This window comes from Rhipicephalus sanguineus, chromosome 10, assembly GCF_013339695.2.
Source record: "Rhipicephalus sanguineus isolate Rsan-2018 chromosome 10, BIME_Rsan_1.4, whole genome shotgun sequence".
NCBI classification, from domain to species: Eukaryota; Metazoa; Arthropoda; class Arachnida; order Ixodida; family Ixodidae; genus Rhipicephalus; species Rhipicephalus sanguineus.
This window is the reverse complement of record NC_051185.1, coordinates 131,641,714-131,664,875: the sequence shown is the minus strand read 5'-3', so window position 1 is coordinate 131,664,875 and position 23,162 is coordinate 131,641,714. Positions and strand designations below refer to the sequence as shown.

Sequence of the window (23,162 nt, the reverse complement as noted above, 5' to 3'; positions counted from 1 at the left end):
AGCAACACTTAAAAGGAACATACGGTGCACGATCGCGAGGCGCTGCCTCGGGACTTCGAGATCGCGGAGGGTAGCGCGCGACCGCTGAGGCCGGAGCCCCGACAAAACGACGTAACCGCCGGCCGGCGGCGAAGAACAAAGAACAAAGGATCGCCGCCGGCCGGAGCGGCCAAAACGCGTACGCACCCTTCGAGGTCCCCAAGTGGTCTCTCCCGAACCTGGTCGCGCGCCCGTCGCTTCTAGGGTAGTGCGAGCAAGGTCCAAATCCCGCCAAAAATTGGGCCAATCGGCCACCGTGTTTAACCTTCGAGGGCGGGGTGGCAGCAAAGTGACGGCGATTTATGACTAGCTGCCACCCGTCCGGTCGAGAAGAGAGGGACACGAGAATTCTCCAAGGGAAGATGGCGTCGAGCCACTGGCGCGGACGCCTGAACTCCCACAGCTTAGCAGGTGACGCGCTGCACACAACGAACTTGGGACGCTTGTCTCTATGCCGCAGAGGTACCATGTTCAATATGTAGCTGCGACGGTTTTCACTAAGGGATCGCCGTACAAATGTACACGCAAGCATTGACGAAAGCCGCACAGTCGTCTGTCCGCCGTGCCGCAATGTCAGCCAGTATACTTGTCATAGTTCTGAAATGGCTCGATGGTAGCACCAGTAGTGGGCACTTTTGGTAACCTTTACTGTGGCCGCTGTGGCGACATCACATATATTTCTTTTTTGCTAGCTGTGGCGCACGTCAGGCGAAGAATATACTGCGTAGTTACGCTGCGTTCCCGTAAGCACGCCTTTAGATTCCATCGGGCGCGCATCACACCCGGGTGTATCGTTCGTGCTATCTCGCCAACCTCGCTGTTTCGTCAGCGTCATTTTCCTGCCATCAGCAACGAGTGCACGAAGGCGGTTCTCGAAGCGGCGAAATAACGTGCTCACCGCCGACATTTTGAACAGGTGTTGCGGCTGTGTCAACTTCGACAAAAAGGTGTATTTGGGGAATCTTTTTGCCACCCAACAATATCGCCTATCTCGTGGACTTTCACTGCGTTATCGCCGCGTGACAGGTACTTCCCAATCACAAACGACGTGCGGTTATCAGCATGACATAGCGTTCGTGATAGGAAAGTTGCCAGCGCAGAGTTTTCAAGAAACGAAATGCAAGCAACCCAGATGATAATCGTTGCGTGGCAGAAAGATGCCACCGATACTTCCGTTTGCCTTAGAGTGTCGACCAGTGATAACAGGGGCGAAAATATGCATAAATAAAGTGCCAAAACTCCCAAAACCCTGATATGATGATGATAGTGGGGGAATCCTGATCAGTTGTGACTATCTGGTGTTCTTTAATGGGCATTGTTACATTTGACCTCTTCATAATGCAGCTGCCTTGCCAGGAATCCAACCAGTGCCCTTGTACTCACTAGTATGACTCCACAGCAGCTAAGCCACCAAGACGGGTGCAGAAGCTTTTTTTTATATAATACGGTTCCAGCCCGTAGAAAAGGAAGAAGAAAGCTTTTCAACATGCGAACTGAACCTAATTAAGTCACAAGCTCAACTAAATATAGCACAGTCATGCCCTTCCTGGTAAGTACAGATATTCTTTCGTGCAATAACAGATTTTGTGCTGATAGCATACAAGTGTACTGTTTTCAACATAAACATGTAGTAAAATAAAAGATTACTGGTGGAAAAAAAAATTACTTCTCTTGATTATTCGGTATTCAATTCGTATTCGAAGCTCTATGTTCGCATTCGGTTCATATTCGAAAATTTTTATATTCGCACACCCCTACTGACAACCCTACTGATAAGCATCTTCAGCTAACTGCTCAGTGGTGCATGTGGCCTAGCGCAGTGGTATGCGTATAACCCAAACACACTGCTCCGCCGTTCATTCTGCCTCCTTGTGCGAGACCACTAAGCGCGCTGCACAGACGCGTTGCCTTCACGAATGTAAGCAGCTCGCCATCGCCGCGACCGAGTGCGGTCAGGAACGGAGTGTGCATCACGTACACTTTCATGACAAATGCAAGGGTACAGTACAGCAAGCGCCCCAGCAGCGACAGCGTCAGCTTAGTTGGTGATGTGCTGCACACAACTAGGAACGATCGGCTTCACGCGGCAGCAAATGCTGTGTATCGGCGGAGATTCGGCGATGCGTGTGCACATTGTTTATGCGCGTTCACACATTCGGGAAAGCCGGACAAGTTATCCACTCTTCCACCACTGTCTGTGTGTTCCGCGTCATCGTTTCCAAACGCTCCATGTGAAAGAGCCGTAATCTATTCCGCGCTTTGCTGGTATCAGCGGCACTCACCATGATACGCAAATTTGCAATTGGCGGTTGGCAGACAATTAAGGAGGGAAGTGGTTTTTTTTTAGATGCGAAGCAGCTTTTGCTTGGGGCTGTGTCCGCCGGTGGCGTCCGCGCTCCACTGCGCATGCGCCTACTCTCTCTCCCACTCTCCTCCTTTACACAAGTGTTCGGTCGCCTTCTCTCCTCTCCTCCCCCGCGCTGCAGCCGCGGCGCAGCCTCTCCTCCCACGTGATGCAGCTGTGCCACAGCCAAATACAGCCTGTAGAGCAACTGCCCCGGAAAGGCGTTGGCCCCGGGTTCGATCCCCGGACCAGGACGAATTTTTTGGCAACTATTTCTGAGAAATCCGTATGGATTTCCTTGTGGCTTCGTGCTACAAATGGGTGGTTGTCTATTTTCCCTTTCTTGACCCTTCCGCCACCTTGCGGGATTCCACAGAACTGATTTGCAGAAATAATAGTATAACCGGTTTTTATTATGTTGATAGCTTAGTTGTATAAATAGCTAATACCAAGCAATCTAGAATTTAAAAGCTGTACTAATTCAGAACAGAGCACTATGTCGCTGAAGTTAATGGTCACCTAGAGGGACCACCGTGCATGAAGGGTCTTCAAAGGCTGGTAATATATTATTTTTTTATTGGTGCTTAGAGAAGTTTTGCGAAATACTTTATTCAGCCTTCAAGATTGAGATGGATGTGTGCTATATACAATGTCCCCATGCTCCTGCAGAAAAAAAAGCATTGTTTTGCAGCCTTCCACTGAAACTGACTGGTAGACTCGGGTGGTCACCTCACCTGAGGTGACCACCTCGTACCTTTTGAACTAAAGGTGGCTTGGTTTTTTGCTTGTGAGAAAATTTTTTTTTGAAAAAGAATTCACCGTTTTTAGCATGCAACTCTGTTTCCTGCCAAAAATTAAGTTCTGTGCATGAAAGAGTTAATAAATTTACAATAAAAAATGACACTGAAATGTAAACATCTGCTCCCACCCCTGTAGAAGCCATTCATGTGGCTCTGCACTGCAACAAGAATGACAATTCTAGGCACTCTGGTTGTCGAGAAATCACTCCCGGTTGGTTGCAAAGTGTCAAAAATTCAGGATTTGAGAAAATGCACAAAAACAAACAAGGCTCATATTTGTTTAGATGTAACAAAAAATAGTGTCACATTCACCTAACTAAGTGGTCAGTAGCCAACAGGGATGTAGTCTGTCTGTCGGCATGTTACCAGAGTTGGGCTTTTTGAAAGTTCGTTGCAGATTTTCTGTAGATGCCAGCTTGCGCCCTGATGCTGCTCCACGCCTGTCATCTTTCTTGGCCATTCTCTGGCTGTTTAGTAGCCCCGAACTCAAATGAAGCTCCTGCAGTATAGCAGATGAAGTTCTCACATTTCCTGAATTAAATTTCATCACTGCCTCAGCCACAGCAGCTTCGACAGCAAAAAGTGAGGCGTGCTGTTCCTTTGGAGCCAATGCTCAAATCACAGAATGCAAGCATTCATTATTGTTTTGGGTCATGCTGCGCTGGCACCTTTCAAGCAGTTTTTCTTCTGAGAGGCGCTCGCACACTGGTCGAAGGGCTTCACAAACGTGGGAAGCCAAATTATAACGATGCTTCAGAATGGGCTCGTTTCTTGATTGAGCAGCATTCTGGCAACACCAAGAGTCGGGACCTGATGGGCAAAGACTGGTCAGAAACCATGTCATTAGAAGTGATGTGGCGGTATGTTGCCATCTGTGGGGATTCGAGGCACGCCCGAAGCCACTGCGCGGGCATTTCACCGTTCCGCGAATCCTTTCCCTCTCCCGTGACGGCAAGTGGCGTCATCTTACGCTACGCGCCGGCTCTCGTGGTGGCGCTGCCCGCGGTCTTGGAGCCGTGAGATTCGGCGACTGAGGCGCATGCACGCCGGGACAAACTCTCTCTCTCCTCGGGCGCCGCTGGGTAAGCACGCGTTTTCCTTCTGGTCTGACGTCCCCTTTGGGAATTGCCGGACTGTAGCCTGCATGGGTGCCTCGGCACCCTACCAGGCATGTCTACCTCAGTGCTAGCTCCGGTTCCGTACGTTAAGCCAAAGAGCGGTGCCTAGTGCTCGCGCGCGGTCGTACCACGCCGAGCCGCACTTGCCGGAGGCCCACGCGTACGGAGATTGCCCTAGCTCTCGCGACCAGGCCCAGTGGTCACCGCGAGAGTGCGCAGCATAGCCGCGAGGGACCTTTTCCCGAGCGGCGCGTCAAAGCTTGCCATCGCCAGCTGCGACGTGCTCGCCCCCCCCCCCCCCCCCCCCCCCCCCCGGTGTATCGTCCGCGCGGGAAGCCAGTTGCTTCCCCGTGCCCCGGGAGCAGATGTGTACTGTGTGTGTGTTGGGGTGCCGCCGAAGGCAAATAAAGTGTGTGTGTGTTATCTCGAACACTGTGTTTATGCTGCACGGCGCTCAACGCCTTTGCTAGCTGAGTGCGCGTGGAGTGGTGCGCTAAACGTAAGCAGGCGACGGTTGATGCGGCCCTGTGGCTCCCTAAGCCTGAACCCGCGGTAGTCTTCGACTCCGGTGAGCATCGAGGCTACCACACATCATGGCCTTCTGTATGTCCTTGACATCCCTGTTGCTGGACTTCAATGCCCATCCATAGTATGCACTGAGCTTGGTTATCACGTCACCCGTCAATTTCCCTTTTCCACCAAGAACTTCTGAAGCAGAGCCCTTGTGTTTCGCAACCTGTGTACACAGAGCCATCCCCATCCTTTCTTGCACATGATTTATGCAATCTTCTTTTCCAATTGGCACAAAGCCATACACTTGTGCTTGCTTGAAAGAAAGAAATGCTCAACTACAGTTAAACCTGGATATAACGAAATTGGAAAAAGTTCGCGAATTTTCGTTACATCCAGGTTTTCGTTACATGCAGTTTTCGAGTAAAGACTAGAGAAACTATCGCAAAAACCAAACGAAGACGTGGCGGATGCCAGTTCAGTGCCACTCGCCTCAAATATTTAATTAGCACAAAAAAACTGCATTATTTTGGCTTGTGTCTTTCGCGTCAAAGATGATGTCACGCGGCGGTTCAGAGAAACCAACTCATCCAATGCTGCCTCGTCATCCAGCGAGCCACCGTGACGGCGCAGGATGTCCAGCGCGTCCAAGACCTCCTTCGTGGTAGGCAACGGCTATGCATCTGCCTCTGACGAACCTTCACCATCACCGCGATCTTGGGCAGTTTCTACAAGTGCCACATCCAACATTTCTTCGGTAGATACAGCATCACTGTCAGCGTACAGAAAGTTGTCAAGTGCAACGTCATCGGGCACTCTACCATTCACACAAAAGGCATCCCACGCTTCACTGACGTCGGATGGATTTGAAGGTTCCTGAGGTTCTTCATCGACTCCAGCCTCTGCAACCACTGACACCCGGGCTTTCATGAAGCAATTTGCGACTGTGTCAGCTTTTACTTTCTGCCAGGAAGCAGCAAGCATCTCGATGGCTTGGTAAATGTCTATCTTTGTCAGTCGTTCAAATCGTATATCCAAGAGGATCTTCTGAATGACGCGACGACGATAGCAGCACTTAAAGCTGTTGATGATCCCTTTGTCTAACGGCTGTATTAGGGACGTGCAGTTGGCAGCGAAGTACTGCAGCTCGATGTTCAATAGCTGAAGGCGTTCGACGTGGTGCGCGGAGCAGTTGTCAAGCAAAGGACATATTTAGCGACCCTGACGCTTGACATCTTCGTTGAATGCCTTCGGCCATTCAGTAAAGATTTCTCGGCTCATCCAGGCCTTCGAATTGGCCACGTACTTGACTGCCATACGCTTCGTGCCTTTAAGGGGAGATGCGGGTCGAAGACACTTTTTTTTTTAAATATTCAACCTAGAGCAACGAAACTTGGGGTATTTGTAGAGATTTTTATGCTGATTTCAAATATATAATTAGTTTTCTTGTAAGTTGCATACTTGTTGTTCTGCACCATGACAAATGTGTAAAACATAGGCCTTTTAGCCCCCCTATTTCGATCCTTGAATTTCTATACATTTTGCTAATTAATGGCTCATATGGTTCCATTTGAACTGTAGAGTGCCGAAAACTATCCAGAAAGTGCATATAAAATATTTGCTAGACGTGAAAAATGGGTAATCTATTAGGACGCCGACACCGGTAAATGTTTACTTGCGAACTTTCTAATATGCGTAAATAATATTGAGATTTGGGGGAGATAACTGCACTCCTCACACTAACAAGAGAGAATGCCTCACAGAGCCTCGCACCTGACCCGCCTCACTGCTTCGTTCACCTGTTCGGCAGAGTAGCGCCACCAGACGTCGCAACTCGCAAGCAAAAGCTGCACAGCGTGGCCTTCGAGATGGTACGCCGCATTACCATCTCGAAGGCTTTGCAACGAGGAAACTCCGTTTGCCGCTAAGTGGCGCCAGCTATTCTAGCGACGCTTGTATCATCATCGCAGCACGCACTTGCCTGCTGTACCTGCTGCAATGGTATGCGTTCTACCCGCAGCCGCCCCCGTGTACAGTAAAACCTCAATAATTCGAAGGCCGCCGGACCGCGAAAATTCTTCGAATTATGCGGATTTTCGAATTAACCAAAATGAAAAAAAAAGCAAGAAAAACACACCACAAAATGAAATCACATCTTACATGTGAGAAAAAAAAAGTCACTTGAAATAATCAGTGATGTTGGATTGCTTAGTGCGGTAGTTGGCTGCCCCAAGTGCCATGTTCTTGTGGTAGCCTCGATGCTCACCGGAGCCGAAGACTACCGCGGGTTCAGGCTTAGCGAGCCACAGGGCCGCGTCTACCGTCGCCTGCTTACGTTTTGCGCACTGCTCCGCGCGCGCTCGGCTAGCAAAGGCGTTGAGCGCCGCGCGGCATAAACACAGTGTTCGAGATAACATACACACACAAACACTTTATTTGCCTTCGGCAGCACCCCAACACACACAGTACTGCGTCCGCTCCCGGGGCGCGGGGAGCAAAAGGCCCCCGCAGGCGGACGGAATACACAAAGGGGTTCCGCGAAGCACGTCGCAGCTCGCAATGGCGAGCTTTGACACGCCGCTCGGGAAAAGGTCCCACGCGGCTATGCTGCGCACTCTCGCGATGACCACTGGGCCTGGTCGCGAGTGCTAGGGCAATCTCCGTACGTATGGGCCTCCGGCAAGTGCGGCTCGGCGTGGTACGACCGCGCGCAAGCACTAGGCACCGCTCTTTGGCTTCACGTACGAACCGGAGCTAACACTGAGGTAAACACGCCTGGAAGGATGCCGAGGCACCCAGGCAGGCTACAGCCCGGCGATTCCCAAAGGGGACGTCGGGCCAGAAGGAAACGCGTGCTCACCCAGCGGCGTCCGAGGAGAGAGAGTTCGTCCCGGCGTGCACGCGCGTCCGTCGCGCTGAATTTCGCGGCTCCCAGACCGCGTGCAGCGCCACCACGAAAGCCGGCGCGTAGCGCAAGATGGCGCCACTTGCCGTCGCGGGAGAACGGGAGAGGGAAAGGATTCGCGGAACGGCGAAATGCCCGCGCAGTGGCTTCGGGCGCGCCTCGAATCCCCACATTCTCAAGCCTGCTCACAACACTTAGCATTTCGCTATCACCACCGCTGCACTCGATAAAGCTGCGGAAGGTGTTCACGGCATCGACAACAGCCGCTAAAGCGAGCGCGCGGGCGGGTTCGTTATCGTCACCGTCGTTGCCATCATCGCCGACTACTCCACTGTCAACGATTTCTTCCTGCACATCGGCGTACGATGTTTGTACACCTGCCTCAACATTTGTATACTCCGCGAAGCCTAGTCCGTCACCGTCGTCTTCGCTGAAGTCTGTGATTCGGGCACACATCGAGCCTCCCTCATCGTCTAGACAGGAGGAGCTGCACACGTCATCCTGATATTCGCCACCTTCTTTTCGGAACCCGGCACGTGCAAAGCAGCGCCTGATGACCTTTGGCTCCAACTCCTTCCAGGCAAAGGCAATCAAACATATCGCACCGAGGAAGTCTATGTTGTACTGCTTTCCACTGTCGTAGAAGAGCAAAACTCGCTTAAACAGGTGGTGGCGGTAATTTTTCCTCGTTTGCAGAATCACCCCTTGGTCTATCGGCTGCGATATGGCTGTTGTATTTGCAGGGAGGAAGACGATCTTGACAGCTTCCAGGTTCCCGATGACACCGTGGGCCGGGCAGCTGTCGATTACAAAGAGCACTTTCCGCCCTTTGGCAGCAAACTTCCGGTCGAGAAGCCGCACGTACTCCTCGAATATTGCCGCCATCATCCAGGACTTCTTGTTATGCCTGTATATGACAATATCTTTTGCGGGAAGGCACGCATCCTTGAAGCATCTAGGCTTACGCACCCGGCCGATGACGAGCAATGGGAGCTTGTCGTTTCCAGACATGTTCGCGCCCAACAAAATAGAAATTCTTTCCTTAGGCTGCTTTCTCCCCGAGACAGTGGTATCCTTTGCAGCAAATGTTTTTGAAGGAAGCATCTTATAAAATAAAGCTGCCTCATCCAAGTTGTGACATCGTCCTCTGCAAACTCCTGAAGCAGCGGTGCTAAAGTGTTTCCGCCAGTCGTCAACAACGTTTGAGTCTGTGCTACCGCTTTCCCCACACACTGTTAAGTACGTAAGGGTTGTTTCGCTCCTTAAACCAAGAGAACCAACCGTTACTGCACTTGAAGCCTTCGTGGCCAGGGCGCAGTGCCAGCTCGTCGGCCTTCTCCCGAAGAATGGTGCCATTCACGGGTAGGTGAGCAGCGTTTGCATGCTGGAGCCACTTCATTAAAGCGGCTTCAACGTCCGGGTACGTTGGAAAACGAATCCTGGATCGTTTCGATGAATGCGTCTTCCCGTAAGCCTCGAACACCTTCTCCTTATTTTTCAAAATGGTCGAAAGCGTCAACAAAGCCATCTTGTACTTCTCTGCAAGATGCGTTTTCGTGCACGTCGACTTTGCTGCCTCCTCGATTAAGGACACCTTCTCCCGAAGCGTCAGCGTCTTGTACTTCGGGATTGTGAGTCGCGCAAGCAGCCATGATTTCGCACGCGGTTAATTCAGGCACTGGTGACGAAGCGAACACGACGAATGCAAGACTGATAAGACGGCGAACGGGCGAACCACGCGAAAAATGCATGGAGGAACCATGGGAAAATGCAACGCGGCCCACGTGAAAAACACGAAACGGAAAACGCACTTAACCAGTTGGTTTCCGGTACTGACAGGAAACGACGTCAGAGTCAAACTGAGAACACGAAATAACACAAAAAACGAATGCATTTTGGCTCGCTGGCTGGCTCTGGCTGCCGGCGGATCGCCAGAAAGTCGGTGGAAAAACTGAACGTGCCCCTATCGCTCAACCAACAACATGACCTCCGAGATATGCGTTGCCGGGAGGCTGTCCCCGTACGTTGCTGCTGGCGGGAAATTACGAATTATCTGGATTGAGCCCCGCGCGCTATTCAAATAATCCGGTAGAATTTGCATTGAAAATCCCGGCACTGCTCAGATTTTTCGAATTAACCAAAATTTCGATTTAACCGAGATCGAATTATCGAGGTTTTACTGTATTATTAATTTTCGTATTATAAAACTTACGCGTTGTACATACAAGATTTTAGTAATGTTACAACTCAAAATAATATATGATCAGTGCCGCAAATTTGTTACATTCAGGTGAATTACCGCAACACCTTCATTACATGGAGGTCACAAATACATGGGCTTCTATGGGGATGGTATTGGGGATTGAAAAAAAATTCATTAAATCCAGGAATTCGTTACATGCAGGTTCGTTACATCCATGATTAACTGCATCACCATCTGAGAGTTTGTGCAGCTGAAGTGACCCCTGAAAAAGTCTGAGCACTGCTTCAACTTTCATCTCTCTGGCTGTTTTGCCTGTATTCCAATTTTCATAGTCTGGGTTGCCAGGCTTCGGGCCACACTCACAACCTGTATAGAAGTTGCTCAACACAACATAGTCGAGTTCAAGTCAAGAAAAAAGTTTGATGACTGTGCCGACTGTGCGACGAATGCACGCATCATCCACGAAGCAGTCGTAGGTACCGCTATATTGCCGGAATTAGCAAGGTATAACGACTTCACTCATACCGTGCACTCACCCATCAGCTTTGGGCAGCTGTCGAGCCTGCCGGCACCAGCTTCTGCCTCAGACAGCTCTGACATGTTTTGGAATGAAGGCCGCAGTGTGATGTATTCATTGCAGCGAAAATACGGTTCATTGCTGTTTGCCGATTCCCAGTGCTGACCATTGCACGAGCACCGACAAGGTTCACAACGAAGGGACTCACCGTCCTGCCATTTCTAACGCGCGAGGAGCTCCACTAGAAAAAAACATTCCCGCACTTCTCACAAATGCCGACAAGCTTGACGGAAAGGCCGTATTCTCGCTCCCGTGTCAAAAGTCATGGAGGCACCACAGAGTGCACATTAGGCGCGAGAGTAGAGCGCTTCTTGTTTCTCCACTGACAATAAAAAAGGCGTGACTCTATCTCCGCCGGCCCGTCCACACCGCCGTCAACGCTCGCAGACATTGCACGTCTGCGAGCGTTGACGTGTTGACATGTGCAGTGTTTGTATTTCATGAAAATGCCACTTTCAAAAAACCGATCTTTTCATGATTTTTTTGGTCGCAAGGACCCATGTCCCCCTTTGGGCGGGATTCACCGCAGGTACCGAGTGTATTCACGAGAGCCTGGGTGCGCACCCAGATGCCTGATAAGTGTACTGGCAGGCATTAAAGCTGTTTCAGACGTGGCTATAGCCATATGACCGCTTGAGCGGAATAAAGAAGCTTGAGTTCGTTTTTTTTTTTTGGACTGCCCGATTTTTCAGACGATTTCATGATCCCTAGGCAGTCTGAAAAATGGGACGTTTACTGTATTTATCTTCCGAAAGTTTGAATACTTCGAATAGTCAAATTCCAGTCCAAAATGAATTGAATAGCAAACACTATTAGAAAAATATTCGAAAGTTCGAATATTCGCGTACTCCTAGTTGAAACACTATCTGTTTGCTCGTGGACAATTGCTCTGCGTGCCACTTTGACTGCCTTTAGCTCTCAAATGTCGAGTTGATATATTTTCCTCCTAACTGTACCTCCCTGATACAGCCATTGGGCAAAGGAATAATCATAGAGTTTCCTACAATACTTACTAGAGGGAACTCTGGCGCTAGTGTCTATGGGAGCTGCAACGCATGACGCTTCAGCCAGCATGGGAATGATGGGTAGTACACAAATTTGTCTAAGCTTCGTTCTTTCGGCTCCGTTTGGCTCCGCGTCGGCTGCATCCGCTTTGTCGCAAAACGAAGTTCAGCAAAAGTCAGCAGTTTCACTTCGCCACTTTAACTTCTTTAGGCTCAGCGATTCAAACCTGGTCACGAGGTTCACAACGGTCTATTCTTTTATCCGAAACAAACGCCAAAACACAGCAATAAACAAAGCCACAAGTACGTTTGAAGCCGCAAGCACGAAGACTAGGCAAATTTGTGTACTACCCATCATTCCCATGGTAGCTGAACGATCGCAGCGCCAGAGTCCCCTCTAGTTAATTTTAGGAAACTCTATGGGAATAATCAGCAGCTTCAAGTGCTACTACTGCCATCGTGTGATAGACAAGATTCTTCTGGACATCCGTTTTGAACGGCAAACGAAGATGCACATACAGTTAAACCTGGGTGTAACGAGCCTGCATGTAACGAATTCCTGGATTTAATGAATTTTTTTTCAATCCCCAATACCATCCCCATAGAAGCCCATGTATTTGTGACCTCTGTGTAACGAAGGTGTTGCGGTAATTCACCTGAATGTAACGAATTTGCGGCACTGATCATTTATTATATTGAGTCGTAACATTACTAAAATCTTGTATGTACAACGAGCAAGTTTTATAATACGAAAATTAACATTACACGGGGGCGGCTGCAAGTAGAACGCATACCATTGCAGCAGGCAAGTGCGTGCCGCGATGATGATACAAGCCTCGCTAGAATAGCTTGCACTGCTTAGCAGCAAACGGAGTTTCCTCGTTGCAAAGCCTTCGAGATGGTAATGCGGCGTACCATCTCGAAGGCCACGCTGTGCAGCTTTTGCTTGCGAGTTGCGACGTCTGGTGGCGCTACTCTGCCGAACAGGTGAACGAAGCAGTGAGGCTCTGTGAGGCATTCTCTCTTGTTAGGCCTCTCTCACTGTGACAATGAGCTCCGTGCCGAGAAAGTGCAAGTCTTTTGAAAAAAAGATTGCAATTGTAAATGTGGTTTCCGCAGGTGAGCAAGAGAAGGACGTTGCTGCGTAATTTAATATCCCAGCCAGATCCCTGTCGACGATATTGGGCATCCGCGAGGCAGCGGGGCCGGGCACGGTCTCGAAGAAGAAAAGACTGAAGAAGTCAACGTACGCTGATGTGGACAAGGCAGTCTTCACCTGGTTTTCTGGACACATGGGCATGCAACGTGCCCAAAAGTGGCGCAATCCTGCAGCAGAAAGCGAAGGATTTTGAGTCTATTCTTGGTCATGACAATTTCAGGGCAAGTAACGGCTGTCTGCAAGGGTTCAAGAGCCGGCACGGTGTCGTCGGTAGAGTGATTAGCGGCGAGTCCGCATCTGCTGACAGCGATGTCTCTGCCTTGTGGGTGGCTGAGAAGCTGCCTGGAATCTTGGAGTGCTCTGAGGCGGCGGACTTGTACAACGCCAATGAAACGGCGTTGTTCTACCAGATGTTGCTGAATCGCACGATGGAGCTTAAGGGGAGATGCGGGCCGAAAAACGTGAGTTTTTTCAAAAATTATTGTTTTTCTGTTTTCACCTGTTTTGTTAAGATTGGTATCTCTGCTGTTCCGAAAATAAAAATCAAAGTCGAGACTCAACTGGAAATGCGTTAAAATTGTGTCTAAAGAGCACAAGGTGGCTGTTCATCTTGACCAAAAGTGTGACGTCTTCTAGCGCCTCACGGCCGATAACGCACGGCCGCTCGCCATTGGGGATCGCATGAGATCTTCAAATAACCATGGTTTCCCACGCTACAGAAGCGCAGTAAATAATAAAGAAACCATGCTTTTGCTGCGCTTTTCGAGCGCTGCGACTGGCTTTTATATCACGTGGTACGGATCGGGGACCGCCATTGGCTGCTGCACGCCTTGCGTGTTGCCTGGAATCTTGGACCGCTATGAGGCGGCGGATTTGTACAACGGCGATAAAACGGCGTTGTTCTACCAGATGCTGCTGAATCGCACGCTGGAGCTTAAGGGGAGATGCGGGTCGGAAAACGTGAGTTTTTTCAAAATTTATTGTTTTTCTATTTTCACCTGTTTTGTTAAGGTTAGTATCTCTGCTGTTCCGAAAATAAAAATCAGAGTCGAGACTCAACTGGAAATGCGTTAAAATTGCGTCTAAAGAGCACAAGGTGGCTGTTCATCTTGACCAAAAGTGTGACGTCTTCTAGCCTAGTTGCAGGGTCCATGTTTCATCGAGCTGCACAGCAGGACGTTTCTCTCGCGTATTTATTTTCATCATGGATGAAGAGAACCGTAGCAAGTGCAGTCACCGGCCACTGAAGTATTGCTCGGTGAACAAATTTTGAGGACGCCGGCGCAAATTGAAGCCAAACACTCGCCGAATGGCAAGTGCGTCTGCTGCCGCGAGGCCTAGTGACAGCGACGGCGACGGTTCCGACGACGAGTTTGCCGCGGCATTCGAGTATGTCAAGGCCTCTCAAAGAGAAGATTGGACTTTTCGACGACGAAGAAAGATCACGGTAGAAAGAGTCTTCTTTGATCGCTGACATAACAGCATTGAACATCCTCGTGATCGATGCAGTGTCCAACGTGTCATCGTTCGGGAATACGCGTCCGAGATCCAGCTTACAAACGTAAAGGCGTCGTTTCTGGAACTACAATGCGAGAACAGCGAATGTCCCGAAAGTATTCTTTCGATGATGTATACATTGCGGTGAGTTGCTCCGAGCGAGGAGGCCAGCGTAGGGGCGGCGAGTGACGGACCGATCGCAAGGAGAACCTACGGGAGATCGCGCAACATTGCTCGAAAGAGCTGTGAAGGAGAAACTTAGGGCTCATTTTAGTGGCAGTGGCTACTAGAAGAGCAATTTACCTCTTTTGTGTGCATTTTTGATCGGATTTCGTTACCTCTTTCATAAATAAACATCCAATCTTAACTTTGAAATTCGTTTTTCTCAACCTACACTTTTTGGCAATTTTTTCAGTGTGCCCCTCTTGTTTTTGGTACTTCTGGTGCTCGGATCTGCATGAAATTTTGCCCAAATTTTCTCTAAGGTGTGAGGAGTGCAGCTATCTCCTCCAAATCTCAATATTATTTATGCATATTACAAAATTCGCAAGTAAACATTTACCGTGGTCTGGGTAATAATGAATTTTCCATGTTTGAATTTTTCACGTCTAGCAAATATTTTCTATGCACTTTCTGGATAGTTTTTGGCACTCTACAGATCAACTGCAACAATATGAGCCATTAATTGTCAAAATGTATAGAAGTTTAAGGATCGAAATAGGGGGGCTAAAAGATCTTGTTTTACACATTTGTCATGGTGCAGAAGAAAAAGTATGCAACTTACAAGAAAACTAATTATATATTTGAAATCAGCATAAAAATCTCTACAAATACCTCAAATGCCATTGCTCTAGGATGAATATTAAAAAAAAAAAAGTGTCTTCGACCCACATCTCCCCTTAAAGGGCATGATTGTCGAGGCGGAAAGCAGAGCAAACTACGCGTCACGGTCTTGCTTTGTGCAAACAGTGATGGCAATGACAAAAGAATCCCATTAGTTATAGGAAAAAATGCCCGGCCAAGGTGTTTTAAAGTCATGAAGCGTATGGCAGTCAAGTACGTGGCCAATTCGAAGGCCTGGATGAGCCGAGAAATCTTTACTGAATGGCCGAAGGCATTCAACGAAGATGTCAAGCATCAGGGTCGCTAAATATGTCCTTTGCTTGACAACTGCTCCGCGCACCACGTCGAACGCCTTCAGCTATTGAACATCGAGCTGCAGTACTTCGCTGACAACTGCACGTCCCTAATACAGCCGTCAGACAAAGGGATCATCAACAGCTTTAAGTGCTGCTATCGTCGTCGCGTCATTCAGAAGATCCTCTTGGATATACGATTTGAACGGCTGACAAAGATAGACGTTTACCAAGCCATCGAGATGCTTGCTGCTTCCTGGCAGCAAGTAAAAGCTGACACAGTCGCAAATTGCTTCATGAAAGCCCGGGTGTCAGTGGTTGCAGAGGCTAGAGTTGACGAAGAAGAACCCCAGGAACCTTCAAATCCATCCGACGTCAGTGAAGCGTGGGATGCCTTTCGTGTGAATGGTGGAGTGCCCGATGACGTTCCACTTGACGACTTTTTGTGCGCTGACAGTGATGCTGTATCTACCGAAGAAATGTTGGATGTGGCACTTGTAGAAACTGCCCAAGATCGCGGTGATGGTGAAGGTTCGTCAGAGGCAGATGCATAGCCGTTGCCTACCACGAAGGAGGTCTTGGACGTGCTGGACATCCTGCGCCGTCACGGTGGCTCGCTGGATGACGAGGCAGCATTGGATGAGTTGGTTTCTCTGAACCGCCGCGTGACATCATCTTTGACGCGAAAGACACAAGCCAAAATAATGCAGTTTTTTTGTGCTAATTAAATATTTGAGGTGAATGGCAGTGAACTGGCATCCGCCGCGTCTTCGTTTGGTTTTTGCGATAGTTTCTCTAGTCTTTACTCAAAAACTGCATGTAACGAAAATTCGTGAACTTTTTCCAATTTCGTTATATCCAGGTTTAACTGTATGTTAAGCTGTCAAGATGACTGCTTCATTGTGGCAAGAGGTTGGAGCTTTGCCGAAGAGGAGCCTGCGAATCCTGCGGATGTAACCAAATCGTGAGATGCGCTACGAACAAATGGGGAAGTAGCTGACGACGTCGAACGCGGCATATTCTTGTATGCTAACAATGGCGCCGCATGTACTGAAGAAATGTCAGATGTGGCACTTATTAATATGATGCACGATCGTGGTAATGAGGAAGGTGTATAAGAGGCAGATCGACTGTTTGCCATGCCCACAGCGAAAGAAGTGATCGACGCGTTAGACGTCTTGCGTCGCTCCGCTGGGGCCCAGGATGATGAGGCTGCATTGCATGATTGAACCTCCTTAGACTGCCGTTTGATGTCACCATATACAAAGAAGACACAAGCCAAAATCACAGTTCTTTTTCTCCTGAATAAATGCGAGAGGTGAGATCATCTGAAGTGATATCCATCTCATTTTGGTTTTATTTGGCATGATACTTACCAATTCTCACATGAAACTGAATGTAATGAAATATTACAACATTCGTCAATTTCGTTACATCCAGGTTCAACTGTATACTGAATTTTTCTTTCAGAGGGGAGGGCTATTTTGGCCGCCATCGTGAATTGCAGGGCGGTTCTGAACAAAAGCCCTGCATTATTTCCATGTCAAGAGGAGAGGGCTTGATCAGTAATTTACGGTATGTACCGATCTGGTGAATAAGTTAGTTTTACCAGACTCAGTTTCATCACTTTATGGGCAAACCTTGTATAAGCTTCTATAAATTTAAAGCAAAGCTTCTTTGCAGCAAATGGCAAGTTTGTTGCTGCACTCACCGGACTATGTGAAAAGGAGTTATTTACAGAGTGTCATAGAACTCTTGATGGCAAGCTGTGGATGTGACATGGGTGTGAAAGGGAAGGACTTAAAAGGAAGGGTTTGCTCACACCAAGAACTACAGTGCAGTGCACACATACTTTTTTTTCTTCTTTCAGTTTTCTGTATGCCAGACACCAGCAAAGACAAGACGCAGACAGAGACAAGCTGTCAACAAATAGATTGGACTTTATCGAGACTCGTTGAAACTACATTTTAACTATTAGTATGTTTAAAATGGCTAAGTACTAAAGACAATTGATTGCTATTTAAAAAAGATTCATTTTGCCCCTTTAGCACATGCAACACATGCACCTAAAATAAGTGGAGTCCTCTTTTGTGGCTAGTTGCCTACTTGACGGTACAGTTCACAAGGTTATGATGCAAGCGGTTTCGTGTTGGTCTTTGAAACACCACACTGATACAGTCAGTGGAATAGTCAACAGTATTAGCTAGGCCTGGTAGGAGCAACTATTCGCTTGGCATTCCATGATGAGTAAGCACTTATGAGCAAGCTGGCATCCAAAACAGCAATATATGCACTGCCACGTGTGTTGCGCCTTGTTGTACCAAAGGAAACACATGTTATCCACTCACCATTTTGCGCCGGCGACTACTGTGACCAGGGTCAGGCAGCTCTCCATCTACGTCGTCTCCTGCCGCACTGACCCCATGGCCACCGGAGTCGGGGGATGCCAGGGGTGGGCTTCCTTCCTGCACATTTCATTTCCAGGGCTCTTTTGAGTCCTTCACAATGCCTTGCTATGTGTGTCTTCAGTGACACCGAAAAGTGAGCTTTGAAGCTTGCTCAACATATTTCAGCTTATTGAAATGGTGCCCACCTTCTTCAACAGCCAGTCATTAGAGGACAATGAAAACATGGCCCACAATATAACACTGCATGCTCTTTCATAGAAATCAGCAGTCCACCTCATGGTATAACAAAGCGCTGAGCTATGCTAAAAGACTGGGCATGCAAGCACGGACACAAGAGAGAAGTAACGGTAGTCAAGACACCACAAACGGCGTTCGTCTCAAATCCTCTCTTGTGTCTGTGTTTGCACGCCCAGTCTTTAAGCATCAAGTGCACCTCTTTCACACAAGTTCAACGCTCAAAAGCACAGATCTAGCTTCAAGTAATTGCAGTGGTGGGCACCTAGCCTAAAAATTCCAGCAGAATCGGTTTCATGCGATGCAGCCAGCGAATAGCTACCTATGCCGTGTTTTTTGGCATTGGGCCAAGCATTATGAGTAGGGGTGTGCGAATAGTCAAGTTTGACCTTGTATCGAATTCGAATCGAATAGTGTCGAATAGTGGCCAAAAATATCGAATATTGATTAATCTATTTACACGAAATGTGTACCGCCAGTTACGGCAAGACAATGGAAAAATCAGGGACGCTACGGCGTGCCAACAGTTTTATTACGACCATGTTCGGGAGTGGCATTTGTTTCAGCTTTTATGGGCACACAAGCATGTTGATAGAAGAGTCGCCATTCCTGTCAGCAGCACCACTCTTAACCTCCTAACGACTAACAGAGGGGGATACGGTAGCTAGTTTTTTTTCCCCATAGTAGCACAATACGGCTCATATAACAACGTTAATGTTGTGCTTCATCGCCATGGGTGTTCCGGGCCCAAAAATCTTCGGGAGCCCGTACAGCACTGTTTTAACTGCATGAAGGAACAATGGGAGTTTCTGAACCAGTGATTTGGTGCGGCACTGGCGATTGCCCAGCGGGAACAAATTTTCACATACAAAGCCAATGACCGAGGGTTTCGCAAGCCAAAGTCAGGACGTTTTACGGCGCTTGCGGAATATGCAACCGAACTAAGCAAGAAGTCCGTGCCTTCGTTTCGGGAACCAAGTTGTGAAGGGCTTGACAGTTTTCTCATGTTTTTCTACGTGCGGAAATGACGTAAGCTCCTTTAAGGGGGGATGTGGGTCCAAAGGCTACCCTTATCTATTTTTCAACCAAAATTGACAAAAGTTGGGATGCTTGCTTAGTTTGTTCTCCTGATTCTAAAAATGTAGTTATTTTTTTCCACAGCTTCATTAGTTCGTTATATATTTCAGAGAACAATCTCTATTCTTCTTACAATAGGAAAATGACCACCACCCAAAAGTTTACAAATGACATATGGATCAATAGAAGAAAGCACAAGATACACAACAAAGGAAGCACTTTTAAGATTGGGCCATTATTTTTTATTTTACAGTGCACTAAACTCCATAGTTTTGAATGTGGCCATGGAGTGGTCACACCTAAGGCAAATTTTAAAAACTTAGAACAAAAAAACTAAGATCTATTTATATGTTGTCTGCTCCAAACATCTAGCTACATGCTGCAACAAGAATTATTCTGCTATCCTTTAATAGTTTCTGATATATTGCAGGAAACGTCATGCTGGGTGTACAAAATTGGCCATTTTGAGAAAAACGAGAAAAAAAAAACAGTTGTCAAATTTTATTGCACAGAACCACAAATTTTACACATATACACTCGTAAAACATTAGTAGGCTCCTGGGGCACTGGCACCTTTGTGGCGCTCTCTTGGCACGCACTGCACATTTTCTGCTGATGCACGCTCGCGCTCAGATGCAGCTGAACAGCGCTGGTCTTTCCCCTCCATGCGTTGCATGCACTTTTGGCCGGGGTTCATGCAGAGTTCATGCAAGATGCTTGCTGAGGTTCTCTTGCAGCCAGCATTGAACTTCAGCACTGCTTCTGCCACAGCAGCCTCAATACTAAAAAGTGATGCGTGCCGCTCCTTTGGCGTGAGTGCCCATATCAGCGAGTGCAAGCTCTCGTTCTTCTGCGTTCTTCCTCGCTGGCACCATTCAAGCAGCTGCTTGTCAGAGAGCCGTTGGTAAATTGGCAGCAATGCCTTGCCTACATGAGAAGGCAAATTATAATGGTGCTTTGGCACGGGCTGGCCCTTGGCCTTTGCGGCATTTAGCCGGCACCAGGAGTCGGGACCGTCTGGACATAGGCTGTGCTTCGGCTCTTCATCATTTGATGTTATGTGGTGGTAACTTGCTATCACAGCCTTCTCCATAGCTTCTGTGTCACCAACGTGGGACTTCAAAGCTCAGCCATAATAAGAGCTGAGTTTGGTTACTAAGTCTCCTGTCAGCCTCCCTCGTCCAAGAGGCTCCAAGCCAGGCCCTTTGTGCTTTGACAGCACATTACGAAGTGCTGTCCCCATCCTTTTGTGGACGTGGTTGATGCAGTCCTCTTTCTCAACCTCGATGAACCCGTACACTTTGGCCTCTTTTAGGGCCAAGAAAGTACGGCTGTCACCATCCGACAGCACAGTGGTGTATTGAAGGCTGTGTTTTACGAGAGACCTCTTGAATAAAACGACGCCAGCCTCCACCTCCATTTCACCTGCCTTCTTATCGGTATTTTTCTGGCACTCGTGGTTGGCTTTCCATTCCTCGTACGAAGCGTCATCCACTTTTGGTCCCCGCTCACATCCAGCACAAAAGTTGCTGAGCGCAACGTAGTCCAGCACTAGTCCCGTGAAAAGTTCGATGACTGTGCCGACACCAATGTGGGAACTGTGCCCGCGAGTCATCCAAGACCCGTCGTAGGAAACAGTGATGTTTCCCGGGTTGCTACTGTACAGCTGCCGGACCGAATTCGAGCACTCAGTAGCGAGCGTCTCAGTTGCCCGAGTCGCGGCAGGTGTCAACTTTGTTTCGAGGTGCGTCTGCCACGTTTTAGTATGCAGTGCGCGGTGCGAGATATTCATAGCTGCAAAAATATCATTGAACTCCGCTTGTCAATTGCCGGTGCTTTGCATCACTCACGTAGCCAGAATGTTTATTGCAAATGGATTCTGCTTTCCAGTCCCATCCACACGCGGTGAGCTCCATGCAGACGCATTGTCACCGCAATTCAAGCGTGTGAGCACCAGACCGACTGCAAGGCCGTATTCTCGCTTCTGCCGGCTTATTTTCCCGCTGCCACCGCAAGTCTTACACTTCATGTGCTCCAGAAGAAGCGCATTCACCGAATCCAGGCACAAGATGGTGAAAACCGTATCGTCAAGCGGGCCGTTGACGACATCGCTAGTGGACAGGATGTTCGACTTACGAGTCACTGCTGCGGTTGACGCGAGCTCTTGTAGTTGCTCGTCAGCTCGTTTCTTCATTAACTCCAAATCTGAAGACGTCCGCATAACTGTGTCATGACGGATGCAGCTGGCATTTTGGTCGCACCCACTCGTTGGTTCTCCGCCTAGGCCTAACCCTCGCTCGTAGTCGTCCGCTCCATCAGTGCCGTCGCTTGACGCTGTTGGTGGCTCATCCTCGACGACTTGCGACGCGACAGGGCGTTTTTTGAAGTTGTCGAGAATTGACTTCTTCCTCTTCTTTCCATACACGTGCTTGGACGCGAACTTTCAGAGTGGAGGAGGCATCGTTGCGCGTACTCACAAAGTAACCGTACCCAACATGGCGCCTCGCTCTGCGTCTCTACTGTGGCTAGCAGACAGCTCAGGGTGAAAACAGCCAATCACACGGCGTTATCTAGTCACGTGCTTGCGACAGCGAATGAGAACTCGCGTTTCATCTATTTTTTGCGACGTTTTTGTATTGAACCAGCAAGCCTAATGAAGCGGCGGCACATGATATTTGAAGCCGAAAACTTACTCTTTCCAATGCGACTAAGATGGACGCCCTCGGGGCAGCGGAATGCGAGCACGGCGTCATTGAACATGCGTCATTTCAGCGTCGACAGAGGTGAAAAATCGGCTGCCCTGCATGTTTTAAATTGATATTACGGCAGAAATATGGTCTTTAGAGATAGGAAATCTGGCAGATAAGGAGAATAATGAATGAAGATTTCAAAAATGCTACTTTTCAAAAAAACGACTTTCTTATGATTTTTCGCTCCTCAGGACTCGTGTCCCCCCTTAAGGTCAGCATGCGCTCACTTTTGAACCAGGATGTCAGTGAATGTTTTAACGAAATGCCTGCTGTAACAACGTTAGCGTTAGTTTTAGCCACCCCACCCTAACCAAGTTGCACCATTGGCCTTTGTCACGTTTTAGATATTCGTCCTGTTGAATTATTCGAAACTTTGAATACTAGCTATTCAAAAACCGAATCGAATTATTCGATTACGTACTATTTGATTCGAATTTGAAACTCAAATATTCGCACACCCCTAGTTATGAGGAGTATGGATGTGGTTCTGGAAATGGAGTAGTTGTATGCATATCGTGGGCTTGTGAGGCACGTCGACTACAGTGATGCCTAAAGGGGTAACTTATGGTCTGACGTAATGTCAGCATTCACATCAGAGCGCCGATGTCTGTCTTATCGAAACGAAATGCACACTACGGTGCAATGTCTTGCATAACATATGTAACATTTCTCACCATATTCCTGCAGGGTTGAGTAGGGCTTGACTATACAGTCGAACCCACTTATAATGATCCCAAATATAACAATCTATCGGTTATAACGACCATATTTCGGTACACTTATGATTTTCCTATGCTACCCATTGAACATTTTCGATCAGCTTACAGCGCAAAAACGACGAGGACACAGACCAAGAATGCGACGACACGAGCGCTCGTGTCATCGCATTCTTGGTCTGTGTCCTCGTCGTTTTTGCGCTGTAAGCTGATCGAAAATGAACTATAACCAACTAGCCCAGATTTCCCTTCTTGTTCTACCCATTGAAATTGCGTCCACATATAGCGAACATTTTTCAAAGCCTCCTACTTTTACAACGAACACTTCAGACACAGTCGCGGTAAAAAGAGGGTGCATACGAAGCGAAAAAAGTTAAAGCAGGCCTTCTAAAGCATGAGAGGCGCAACTCGTGTGTGCCCCGCTCCAGTTTACTTGTGACGAAGATACTCTAGATCGGCGAGCACCGCACGCTCATATCGGACGCTGCGAGCAAGGTCGCTCACTTTCCAGGGCGTTTCCTTCAGTAGCAGAATGGCAGTGAGGAATAAAAAAAGAACTAGGGGGCAGCATCAAGCCTTGTGGTCGGCTTTCGCCCGGCAACCTTTTCTGGTGCCGTGCTCTCCAGCTACGACCACCTCTATGCCTTGGAACGCAAGAAGCCTTAAAATGCAATAAGGGATGACC

At 48.4% G+C, this 23,162-nt stretch overlaps 1 protein-coding gene across 3 annotated transcripts in view; it reads right to left on the bottom strand.

The window, feature by feature from the left end:
* Positions 1 to 23,162, bottom strand: part of LOC119372459 (inactive histone-lysine N-methyltransferase 2E) — a 533,413-nt gene that overhangs the window by 270,205 nt on the left and 240,046 nt on the right. For all 3 annotated transcript variants that reach the window (XM_049419603.1, XM_049419602.1, XM_049419604.1), the window contains one exon: positions 17,641 to 17,757. In XM_049419603.1, the coding sequence (XP_049275560.1) occupies positions 17,641 to 17,757 (117 nt within the window). The remainder of the gene's footprint in view (positions 1 to 17,640; positions 17,758 to 23,162) is intronic.